We start from the raw sequence: 12,915 nt of genomic DNA, 5'->3' as shown, positions 1-12,915 counted from the left end.
ACACCTCATCGAACCTTTTGCTCAAGTTAGTTATGATTTGGGTTTAAATTTCACACTTTTTTGGTAGACATTACATAATTTTATAAATAAAATTATCTTATTTAACATACAAAAAGTGAATGAAACCCACAAAGAAGAAAAGAGAGAAAAAAAAGTGAGTCACATTTACTTTTTTTTTTGTATGTGCATGAAATAATTTTATCTCATACAATATGAGAAACATATTTTTTTTTACTTTAAGCTCTCATTGTTAATTTTTTCTTACCTCTTGCATGAGGCATACGTCCCTCTAATATGAACTTTTATGTGGTAAAAAAAAAAAAGTTTAAGGAGAATAAAAGTTACCGTAAAAATATAAGATTATCGCATGTTACATATATTATTGAATATTTACAATACAAATTGAGCATTAAAAATAAATGAAACTGAATCTAAAAATTACAAGCAAATTGCTTCTATCTTTAAAAACTAAAATGCTTTTTGTTTAAGGACATAGATTTTACCTTCGACCAACCAGAAAGACCAGCATCATTTATATGGCCAAGTTGAAGAATTTTTTTATCAAAAAGAAATGCATGTAAAATGAAAAAAAAAATTGCAAAGATTTCGGGAACCCTAGCTTTCCTCGAGACCTTATCTTCGTCCCCTTTTATAAGATTCTCATTAACTAGTTAGTCCCGGTTAACATAATAATATATTTTCATTATCACCTAATCAAATATAATATTAGTCGATAGAAGTTGGTTTACTACTAATAAGAAACAAATTAGTTGGTTAACGCTTTATTTTTGTCGGCAGTACGTGTTTATTATTATGAGTATTATTATAAATTCTTAATCAACTTTATAACAAGCTTCGAGTTTAGAACACAGTAATATTTTCTTTGTTTTTTCTACTAAACGATAAAAGAATAGTACTGTGCCGTACAAAATACAAGTAATTTTTATAATTACTTTACGAGTATAGAAAAAAAAATTAGAACATCAAAGAAAGAAAGGAGAAATTATATTTAATCCATTAAAAATTATATTATTTTAGGAATGGAGAGAATTAATGAAGAGTATTTTAAATTTTTTATTATTTTTTGTTATATAAATTTTATAAAAATATTTTTTATTAATTTTTTCACCTTCAAAATCACATAATTTTAAAATTAATAAAAATATATTTATTTCATGTAACAGCACAAATAATAAACCCTTAAAAAATTACATACCGCAGCAAAGGACGGAACATGTGGGCCATCTCATCCCACTCGGATAACATAGTGTAATCGTATATATCATTGAGTGGGACCCAACAGGTCTACAGAATAATTCCTTTTTTAAAATAATAAACCAAATAATAAAAATTACATACTTATAAAAATTAGAATAGTAACAAATTCAGAATCACAAAAATTAAATTTTTAATTATTCAATATATACCCTTTACCAATTTTTATTATTTAACTGATGATTTTTAAAAGATTATAGATTTTTTTTAAATATTTATAGGGAGAGAGAGAGAGGGGGAGGAAATGAATTCTAAATTGTCGACGCTATTAAGTGGACAGCTCCATGCAACCTATCATATGGTGTCCCACACCTTCACCCGGCGCACGCATCATGTAGGAATGATCTGTCTTTTTTTTGTTTTTATATAGTGTAACGTCACAGTCACTGTCTGTCTTTTTTATTACTCACATATTTACGTGTAAACCTAAAAATTCTTACATCATTTATTAATTGAGATAAGATATTATTATTATTAATTAGTATTATTATTAATGTCATTATCAGTTTATTTTATAGTTAGATCGATTATGTTGATCCAACGATTATATTTATTTTCATCTTTATATAGTTATGATTCTCTAATTAATATGAAAATATTAAATATATAGTATTAAATATATAGAAAAGAAAGAAGATTTTTAGAAAGTTAATATAATCGTTGAATCAACATAATCGATCTAACAGTGAAACTCAATATTAATAGTAAATAAGAATTGATAATAACAATACCGTATCTCTTGTTAATTATAAATTTTATTTGGATTTTTTTTTTTGAATAATCTCAAAAATATCCTCCTATAATAACGAAGATTAATCCCCATTGAATATAATTGACCCTTTCGAAAATGGCTTTTCTAATTTTTTTGTCTATTTATATGATTCGAACTCGAAATTTCTTATTAAGGGGGCGAGTTCCATATCACCCCTAGTAAAGGAGTTTGGAAATTTCATTTGGATTTAACAGTTTTTTTCTAATGAACTAGAACGGCTCAATACACATAAAGTTCTCTTTCTCAGTTGATTTCTCCGAGTTTTATTTTATTTTTTGGTTTATGACTCTCTCTTTTGCTTGTCCTATGGGTCTCTTTTGATTCGGTTATGATTATATATAGATCTTTGAACTTTTCATTGGCTTGCGTATGCTTCTTTATATTAAATTTAGTGAAAAATATTTATTTTTTTAAATGACATAACTTATATCCCTTCACTTTCAGAAAGAGGTAAGATCCACACCTTAATTTTTTTTTTCAACTCTCTCTCTTTTCCTTTATCTATCTTTTTCTCTCTCTTAAAATAACACAATTTTACCTCCTTTGAAATGACACACACTTTTATCTTAAATTAAATAGGCCCCTTGTATTTTATTTATTTATAAAATGTTATTGTTCTAAGTTTAATTCGATTGTTTACTTACTTAGGTCCTCTCTCTGTTAAACTCCATTGCTGTTGAGGTTTGAGGTGGTTTTGGGAGGGTTGACATGGAGGAACGGTATGAGCCATTGAAGGACCTTGGTTCTGGGAATTTTGGAGTGGCTAGGTTGGCCAAAGACAAGAAGACTGCAGAGCTTGTTGCTGTTAAATACATAGAGAGGGGTAAAAAGGTAAAACCATTTCCCCAGTTATTGACTAGTGACTAATGCTATTCTTGTTTGGTTCATTCTTGAACAATCTTGCATCATCTTCAGCTGCATATTTATTATATCAATATGAATTCAAGGTAAAAAAAATCAATGATTGGACTATAGAAACAGTTTACCAGAGGAGTTGTTTTTCTTCCTTGTATTGTTTTCTCGACTAGTCAACTCTCAGAATGTTATTCCCTTAATTGGTAGTATCCATTAAAATCTTCAGTGTCATCTCAAAGTATGGTCCTAGTTTTATAAGAGAAAATTCTAGTATCATTGTGCTAGAGCAACCATTTGTTTCTTCTTTTCTTTTCTTTTTTTGAAAAAAAAAAAGTAAGTGTTACAGTTCCTCATTATGTCTTTTCCCAATCTTGTCGAAATTTGACCGTCCTTGCAAATCCTGACAACATTCATTTTGTACCTAGAGCTGACGTGTGATGAATTTCATTCTTCTTCTTTTTTTGAATTTCTCTACGGGTTCATCAATTATTCTACTAATCTGATTCGAGCCGGGCATGATTATTATCCCTATCAAGTTTTAACACATTACCTAGAACTCGAACTCCAAATAGTTGATTAAGCTGAAACCCTTTACAAGTTCATACTGTTGGTACACATACGTTGTGGTTGAATTTCATTTTTGTGATATTCATAAAATACTCAGAATTTATTTTTGTTGCTCTCTCTATCAAGCTTAGTAGCTTATGTACCATACTCATCATTATGGAGAAGGGTATTATCAAGCTTAATTGGCTTAAACTCTGCATTATGGATATTAGGGGAACCATAGATTTTTTTATTTTTTTTCCAAATAATTTCGTCCAAATTCTTTTTGATCTGTGTTTCTTCTGTGTGAGTTATATTTGTGGCATCAGATTGATGAGAATGTTCAGAGGGAGATAATTAACCATCGATCTTTAAGGCATCCAAATATTATCAGGTTCAAAGAGGTAAGAGTTTGCTTTTCTTCCTTACACTGCTCCTTCCATAGATTTGAAGATGAATTGGACATTTTGAATTTAATATATGGTTATCTGCATTATTTTTGTGCACGCAGCTCTCATTTTACACACTTCTTAAAACTTGTCTCAGAAGGAAATTTGACTTGTTCATAATTAATGTGACTGACTCAAAGAAATCCAGGGGTAATTCATAATTCCCTTTGCAATGAGTTATTATCGCTGACATAATGTGCAAAAGTTATATGGTGTGTTGCATTATTACTAAAAGAAAGAGGTCATATCGATTCTCTCTCGTACCATCTTTGAGAGGGGTTTAAAGTTTTAATCTTGGAAAGTTTCGAACTCCGGATTAATCCATAGGGAACCTATATGATTACCGGGGATACTCTCCAAAAAAAAGAAAGAGGTCATAATCATTTGCATCAAGACAATTACTGTTTATATAATATGCTAGAATTTATGTTGCATACTATCATATTTTCTGCCATTATTCTTACAAGACAAGATCATTAATTTGAAAATATCTGCGGAAATCACATGGACCAGTACCTTCAACAGAAACTAACAAGTAGTTAACAACCAAGTCTTATCCCATTAACAGAGACTTGTACCTTCAGAAAGAAACAAAAATGCTCAATTAGTATAATTCCCTGCATTTAATGTTGTGATGTGTTTCCCTGTCCTTTGGCATGGGCTAAGATCAAAATTTATTTCAATTAGTCAAGCACTATCATGATTTGTTCTATTCAGAGCTTTCAGAAGTTATATACACAACAAAATGTTGAATGAGATGTGTTTTCTGCAGGTCTTCCTGACCCCTACTCATTTAGCTATTGTCTTGGAGTATGCTTCAGGTGGTGAACTCTTTGAGAGGATATGCACCGCTGGTCGATTTAGTGAAGATGAGGTCGTAGAATTTATGTGGTTTAACTGTTCATTTTCCTTTTAAATAATCTGTTTACATGAATAAGGTATTCATATTGAAATTTTCCAAGTGAATGAATAAATTCCCTATTTTACAGGCAAGATATTTCTTCCAACAGCTTATATCTGGGGTTAGCTACTGTCATTCAATGGTATGTATGCATAATTCATTGTGTTCTTTGCTACAAACTCGTGTTTTACATCATGTTATGCTTCCTACTGCAGGAAATTTGTCACAGAGATCTGAAATTGGAAAACACTCTCTTGGATGGTAATCCATCTCCTCGGCTTAAAATTTGTGACTTCGGTTACTCCAAGGTTAATAGCATTTCACCAAGATGATCCTTTTTTGGAGATATATCATATACCTTATATTATATCCTGTGCTTTCATATGTTCATTATGATTTTTGCTGACTTTCCTTGATATTCAATTGCAGTCTGCTTTACTGCACTCTCAACCTAAATCAACTGTTGGAACTCCTGCATACATTGCTCCAGAGGTTCTGTCACGAAAGGAGTATGACGGAAAGGTAATGAGAGTTTCTCTGTCATTTTCTTGAAGGCCTTAAAACCATGTCAAGCCACATTCTATATATGGCAATAGGCAGCCATAGTTTGACAATTGACACTCATTCTCACATCCCTTAAACGGTTCATCATATAGTCCAAAATGCTCAATTTTGTTAGCAATTTGGCTCTTATGTAGATTGCAGATGTTTGGTCCTGTGGTGTGACTCTTTATGTCATGTTAGTTGGTGCATATCCATTTGAAGACCCAGAAGATCCTAGAAATTTCAAAAAGACTATTGGGGTGAGCTCTTATTTAACTTCGAAGTTCCATTATGATTAATTTTAGACAGCAAGAGACTTAAACTCTGATTCTCTGTTTGGTAGAGAATAATAGGTGTTCAGTACTCCATACCGGACTATGTACGTGTTTCTACTGAGTGTAGGAATCTTCTCTCTCGTATCTTTGTTGCCAATCCTGCCAAGGTATGTATCATTAATTCTATAAAAGAATACAAGTACTATAGTTATACAATACTAAAATTACAAAATGTTCATCGTAATGGGCTTCACTTCAAATGGAAATAATATGGATTTGTTTCATAGCAGCTCTAGTGTATTTATTTAGCTCTCGTATAATAAGAATCTCCCCATTTTTCAAACTAATTATTTCTGATCTTTTTTAAAGAGGATCACCATCCCAGAGATAAAACAGAACCCTTGGTTTTTGAAGAATTTGCCTAAAGAGATCATTGAAGCTGAAAGAAAAGGTTTTGAGGAAACAAAGAAAGACCAACCAATCCAGAGTGTTGAAGAAATCATGAGCATCATAAAAGAGGCAAGCATACCAGGACAAGGATCCAAAGCTGGTGATGGTGGGCAAGCTGGCACTGGTTCATTGGAAGTTGTGGATGATGAGGAAATTGATGTTAGTGGTGACTATGAACATGTGTGATCGAGGCCTTAATTGGTGGATATCTAGATTGTTTATAAGACATAATCTGCATTATCAACATTTATCATACTGTGCAGCACTCATGTTCTACAGATACATTTTACACCTAGGTTTGAAATAGGGTTTTGTGTTTATTTGAGTGAATAATATAAATAAAAGGCTTGAATTTTTTATTTTTTTTAAGTAAATCACAAGGGCAAAATGGTTTTGTGCGTAGTTTATGATCAGACCAAAAACTTTGGTGTTATGAAAATGGTATTTGATATTTTCACATAACTTTTTTCTAACAAAAAAGTTATATTTTGATACATGAATTGGTACAATGACAGTATTATTGCTACACTTTATTTACTCTCATATGCCAAGTATGTACTTACTCTTTTTTTTAGTACATAAGTATGTACTTACTTTATATGGGAAAAAAAGATATATATATATATATATATATATATATATATATATATATATATATATATATATATATATCAGGTAAGATCCTTTGACACCGGTGTCAAATTTAAAATTTGACATCTCATCTGAGAGCTGTTAGATCAAAAAAGATCAACGGTGATCAATGACTCTAATTTGTAAGCATGTGACACCATTGATCTTTTTTGATCTAACGGCTCTCATATGAGGTATCAAACTTTATATATATATATATATATATGAGGCAGAACTCTGCCCATGTGTGCTTGCATGCATGGCCTGTCCCAAGCCAGGATAAAGGAGGAGGGTTGGCGTCAGGTGTTGCGAACCGGCCGTAAAAAACAGCTATATTTTTATGTGATGAACCTATATGATTTTTCGTTGGGGCGTACCCTTCATAGCGACGCGTTGCACCGGGCCCCGGGTGTAGCGAAAAATGGGCTAGGGTCCTTGCCACAAGGCAAGGCGCTGCATCGGGCCCGAGGTGTAGTGAAAAGTGGGCTAGGGTCCTTGCCCCAAGGCAAGGCGCCAGGTCTTCACCCGGATTTGGTGAGAAGTATGCCAGGGTCCCAACACGCAGATGGGCGAACGTGGCGGGCAAGCACAGCCCAGGGGTTAAGGATGAGATTGGGAAGCTGGAACATAGGAACCTTAACGGGTAAATTGAGGGAGTTGGCAGATGTTTTTGCTAGAAGGAAAGTGAATATTGTTTGTTTGCAAGAAACTAAGTGGGCTGGAGAAAAGGCCAAGGAAGTGGATGGAACTGGTTTCAAGTTATGGTACACAGGTACGAACAAGAGTCGAAATGGTGTTGGAATTATGATCGACAAAAGTTTCAGAGATAAAGTTGTGGACGTCAAAAGGAAAGGCGACAGGATTATTCTGGTTAAGCTTGTTGTGGGTGACTTAATCCTGAATATCCTCAGTGTGTATGCACCCCAAATTGGATTGCAACCAACTGATAAAAGCCAATTTTGGGAAGACTTGGAGGAGGTTTTGAGGGGAATACCTCGAGAGGAGAAGATTTTCGTAGGAGGAGATCTAAATGGTCATGTTGGTAAAAGCAATGGAGGTCTTGATAGAATCCATGGAGGTTTTGGCTATGGGACGAGAAACGAGACTGGAGAAGATATCTTGAATGTTGCACTAGCCTACGATTTGATGTTAGTGAACACCTTTTTTCAAAAAAGGGAGTCACACCTGATCACTTATCATAGTGGCCATAATCGTAGTCAGATTGATTTCTTTCTGGCTAGAAGAGAAGATAGAACTTCTTGTGTCGAATGTAAGGTCTACCCTGGAGAGTGTGTTGCTACGCAACATAAGCTGGTAGTCTTGGATGTTCGGTTCAACAAAGTACGTACAATGAAGAAGAGGGCTCAGAATCCAAGGATAAGGTGGTGGAAGCTTAAGGAGGGAAAAGAGAGAGTTCAATGATAGAATGTTGCACGAAGGACCTTGGGAGTTTGATGGAGGAGTAAATGCAATATGGAATGAGATGGCTAAGTGTATTCAAAATTTGGGAAGGAGGGTGTTGGGAGAAAGCAAAGGAAATGGATTTCATACAAAGGAAACATGGTGGTGGAATGGAGAGGTGCAAGAGGCAATTAAACATAAGAAGGAGTGCTTTAGATCTTTGCATATAAGTCCCAATGAAGAGAACCTGCAAAAGTTTAGATTGGCGAGAAAAAATGCAAAGAAAGCAGTGCGAGAAGCGAGAGGCAAGGTTTTCGACGAGTTGTATAAAAGTCTTGGGAGCAAGGATGGTGAAAGAGGTATTTATAAACTTGCAAGGATAAGGGATAAGAAAAGTAAAGACCTCACTCAAGTTAGATGCATCAAGGATGAAAATCAAAAACTTCTGGTGAGAGATGAAGATGTAAATGAAAGATGGTTGAAATACTTCAACAAGCTGTTTAATGGGGATGGAAATACAAGCGAGGTGGACTTAGAGGACGCGTATGATGATATGAATAGAAGATTTGTACGCAGAATTAATACACATGAAGTTAAGGAGGCTTTAAAGAGGATGAAGACTAATAAAGCCTTGGGGCCTGATGGTGTCCCTATTGAAGTGTGGAGAGGCCTGGGGGATGTGGCAATAAAATGGTTGACCAATCTTTTTAATAAGATTCTCCAGACGAATAAGATGCCTGATGTATGGAGGAAAAGTATGATTGTGCCTATCTACAAAAACAAGGGAGATATACAGAATTGTTCAAACTATTGAGGCATTAAGCTAATGAGTCATACTATGAAGCTGTGGGAGAGGGTTATTGAACATCGCTTGAGGAGAGATACCAAGGTTTCTGTAAATCAATTTGGATTTATGCCAGGAAGATGTACCATGGAAGCCATTTTCTTGATGCGACAACTAATGGAAAGATACCGAGAAAAGAAGAAGGACTTGCATATGGTGTTCATAGACCTTGAGAAAGCATACGATAGGGTTCCAAGGAAAGTTTTATGGTGGGTCCTGGAGAAGAAAAAGGTGATGAGAAGATGAGAGAACATAGATTGAGGTGGTTTGGGCACGTGATGAGAAGACCCATGGATGCTCCTGTAAGAACAGAAGTTTGTTACCAAGAGCTAAACACAAAAAGAGGCAGAGGTAGGCCGAAGCTTACTTGGGGGAAAGTAGTAAAACAAGATTTAATGGAGTGGATATAGATTGGCGGACAGTATGTCTTAGAAAGGAATGGAGAAAAACTATAAGTATGGTGGAGGGTTAGACTCGCTGTTATTCCTATGTTCCAGATGGTCCTTTTTTAGTCCTTTTCCCCTTCATTTCCCCCACTTCTTCTTGTCCCTTTCTTTTTTACTTTTATTTATTTATATATACATATATTTTTATTTCATTTTATTTTATTTTATTATTTTATTTGTGTATTTTTATTTATTTATTTATTTATTTATTTTGTATTTTTTATTTTTTTTACTTTTTTTCAACCGTTTTGTATCTTTCATGTGGGTTCATCTACCACCGACCCCAATTAATTTGGGATAAATGTGTTGTTGATGTTGATGTTGATATATATATGAGGCAGGATCTTTTGACACCGGTGTCAAATTTGAAGTTTGACATCTCATCTGAGAGCCGTTAAATCAAAAAAGATCAATGTTGATCTTTTTTGATCTAATGGCTCTCAGATGAGGTGTCAAACTTCAAATTTGACACTGGTGTCAAAGGATCCTATCTCTCTCTCTCTCTCTCTCTCTCTCTATATATATATATATATATATATATATATATATATATATATATATAAGAGTAAATTATCTTTCTTCTTATTCTTCTTTACAGAGCATTTACCATGAAATCAATATTATGCGAGTACTAATCCTTCTGCAAAGAAAGTGGTTCATTAGGAATAAAAATAAATTTCCTTATCAAAATGGAGTGACCTCAAAACTCTATGCAGGGCATACAAGCAGATACAATGACATCTCAAACCTTAGTGCGTCAGAGGCTTAAATGAATATATAGACTGGTGTATTCAACCTTTCCTCACCCTTCTCTTAGAAAAAATAGTTATGGACCTCCATAATCCGATGTTTTTTTTTTTTATACGCACATGGTGCGTAATGCATAAACTAAACATACAGTAAAACCCAGTTTGGCGTAATAACATTTTTTATGTAATGAGATTTGGTTTGATCCCTAACAAGACAATAAAAGACTAGAGAAGGAGGTGTTGATTTTTAAGGACTTCGCAGTTTTAAAACACACTTTATGGCATATGTGAAAGGAGACATAACTATTATTTTATAATTAACTAAAAAGTAAAAAATTTGAACCTGACGTGAATCGAACACGCAACCTTCTGATCTGGAGTCAGACGCGCTACCATTGCGCCACAGATCCTACGTTTATGATTTCGTCTTTATATTCTTAACATTTAAAACAAAGAACACTCTGCCCAACAGGTTCAACGTTTAGAGTGTTCCAGATAGTGACATACTGACATGCATTAAGAAAATTTACATAGAACTGTGGAACACAACACATATCCACATTGTAATGAAGGAAAACAAAAATTCAAAACCAAGAAGGAATAGAAATGAAGGAAAATGGAAAGGAGATACAGCCAGTTTTTCAAGTCTAAGCTTCCGACCTCTATGGTGGCTTGGAGCTCTGAATTTCTTCTCCGGTTCAGAGTCTTGCTCTTTCCCTTTGCACAAACCTCACATTGTAATGTGCACCATTTGATATTGGTGAATAATAGGAAGAGACATAAAATTACGAATAAATGAAAGGTGATGATTGAGAATTTCTAAAGTCGGGGATAAAAAAATGTTGGTGCATGTAGGTAATACTATTAAATTAATAAAAATGCTTTATTAATCTCATGGAAAGTGAAGAGAAGCTCTCTTATGTTGTAGAGTTAGTCATGTGTGAGAAAAAGATAATTTCCTACAACACAAGAGTATATTTTCCCTTAATAAAAACATTTTATACTCATAATGTAATTCATGAAACTTCAAGATTATTCCAATATTCATTTTTTTGTTTCCTTAGGTTGTCAAGTATTTGTGCGATATGTGGGGTGTTTTGTGGGAACCGTTAGAATTGTGGATCTAAATTCGGTGAGGTAAGTTACTAACTCTTCATTCATGCCTCTAACTTGTGTTCCTTCACTTTGCACAGTTTGAAGATCTGAGGGTTTAACATTTGGCTACTCGGTCTATTTTTATGGATGATTCTTGTATTTTTTGTGGCTTGTAACTCTTGAAGCCTTTATCTTCATGCATTAAGCTTCTTCTTCTTTTGTTGTATCTTCTTTTTGCTATTCCAACTTCTATTTTGTCGTCAAATTTCTCAATAAGTCTAAATGTTTTGCTGCATGGTTATCTAAGCAAATTGCTACTGCCCTGGTAGTGCGTGTCAGAGTATGCAAATTCAGACAAACAATTAATGTGGCTATAGAATATTGTTGATTGTGAGTAGTAAGTGCTAAGTTGTATGATGGAAAAATAGAGTCTATAAATGTACCTGATCAAGTGAGCTGGAAAAGCTTGCTTTTTTATTTGGCTTTCATTAGCAAAGTGTATGTGGCACAGTTTTGAGATATGAGTGTCAGGTGGAACAGTCAGTATCTCAGTGGCTATGGTAAATTAAATGGGTAGGAACCATTCTGTACTGAGTTGATTTCTGTTATGGTTTTGTGCAAATTCTCTTGGAGTGAATATATGTAGGAAAGAGTTCATTTAGCCCAGGGCTATTGTTCCAGATTTTCTTTTTGAAGATGTAATTTAAACTTTTTTAAGATGGCGAGTCTAGAGCAGGGGTAAAGTTGTTCCTTTGTGACTGAAAGGTCATAGATTCGAATCTGAAAAATAGTCTCTTTGCAAATATATAAAAGTAATACTGCGTACAAAGATTTCTCTTATCCCTATCCTCACTAATTGGGGTTTAATGGGGAGTGAATTTTACTATTGATACCGTGAACTTAGAAGTCACGGCATTAATTATTTCAGTGCTGGTTGAAGAAACAAAAAGACAGCTTAGCCCCTGAACGGCAAGAAGCAGGGCCTGGAGGGGAAGCTGTTGGTTGGACTTCTGGTCTCATCTTTGGGAAAGGAGAGGTAAGAGAAGTTTGGTGTTTTTAAAATCCTTTGCGGGTGCATAGTATTTATTTATAAATTTAAGGCAAAATATCTAGATCAAACTACTGCTGTGAACTACATTGTTGGAATTTTATCAACTTGTGATGAGTTATCTTATTTTTCAATACATGTAATTTATCTTTTTGCAGGGAATTATTGAGCTGGAGGCTGAATATAGAACTCTTCATGTAAAAGTAAGTGTTCAAGCTCTTAGGAGCTTTAAAATCCTGATGCTTTGATGTTGTACCAATGTTATGTTAGGTATGTTGGAGGTTATAGGTATTGGAATATTTGAAGATGCACATGGCAGCACTTTAATTAAAGAAAGAGTTCTTAAGAAGACAACTAGATTATGGGCTGGTCAGGATGCAATCTGCTTCTGGGTTTGAGCTTCCATGATATTTGCAGTGATCTCCTTTGTCAATATATTTTATAATTATACAAAGGATTCATTGACTAGGAAACTGGGTGCTGTTGGTTTTGTGAAGCACTTATGTTGTTAATTTGATAAAATACTGCTTTAAAACAACTTTTTATTTTGATGTTAATACTTGATATATCTTAAGTGAGTCTTGTTTCTGCCTTCATTTTGAGTCCCTAGCACTTTGGTTGTATTTCAAATTGCTT

The 12,915-nt window shown here is 34.0% G+C and overlaps 1 protein-coding gene and 1 non-coding gene across 3 annotated transcripts; one reads left to right on the top strand and one right to left on the bottom strand.

Annotated features, from left to right (window-relative positions):
• The first annotated feature begins 2,253 nt into the window (after nt 1–2,253).
• Nucleotides 2,254–6,472, top strand: LOC133303096 (serine/threonine-protein kinase SAPK3-like). Of its 2 annotated transcripts, none has more exons than XM_061502957.1 (9): nt 2,254–2,878; nt 3,778–3,852; nt 4,670–4,771; nt 4,887–4,940; nt 5,014–5,107; nt 5,208–5,320; nt 5,497–5,601; nt 5,685–5,783; nt 5,986–6,472. In XM_061502957.1, exons 1-9 carry the CDS (start codon nt 2,756–2,758, stop codon nt 6,250–6,252), a joined length of 1,032 nt encoding a protein of 343 aa, XP_061358941.1. In that variant the 5' UTR covers nt 2,254–2,755; the 3' UTR covers nt 6,253–6,472. The 2 variants fall into 2 exon arrangements, with proteins under 2 accessions (XP_061358941.1, XP_061358943.1); XM_061502959.1 differs by having other exon boundaries at nt 2,261–2,878; nt 5,014–5,106; nt 5,228–5,320; nt 5,986–6,471.
• Nucleotides 6,473–10,474: 4,002 nt separating this feature from the next.
• Nucleotides 10,475–10,546, bottom strand: TRNAW-CCA (transfer RNA tryptophan (anticodon CCA)). The gene has a single exon. It is a non-coding gene; the product is annotated as a tRNA-Trp (tRNA).
• Between the last annotated feature and the right edge of the window lie 2,369 nt (nt 10,547–12,915).

This window comes from Gastrolobium bilobum, unplaced genomic scaffold, assembly GCF_033153095.1.
Source record: "Gastrolobium bilobum isolate Gb01-03AN ecotype WA unplaced genomic scaffold, APGP_CSIRO_Gbil_v1 utg48080, whole genome shotgun sequence".
Lineage (NCBI taxonomy): Eukaryota > Viridiplantae > Streptophyta > Magnoliopsida > Fabales > Fabaceae > Gastrolobium > Gastrolobium bilobum.
The sequence above is the reverse complement of the archived record's forward strand: the minus strand, read 5'-3'. Positions and strand labels throughout refer to the sequence as shown.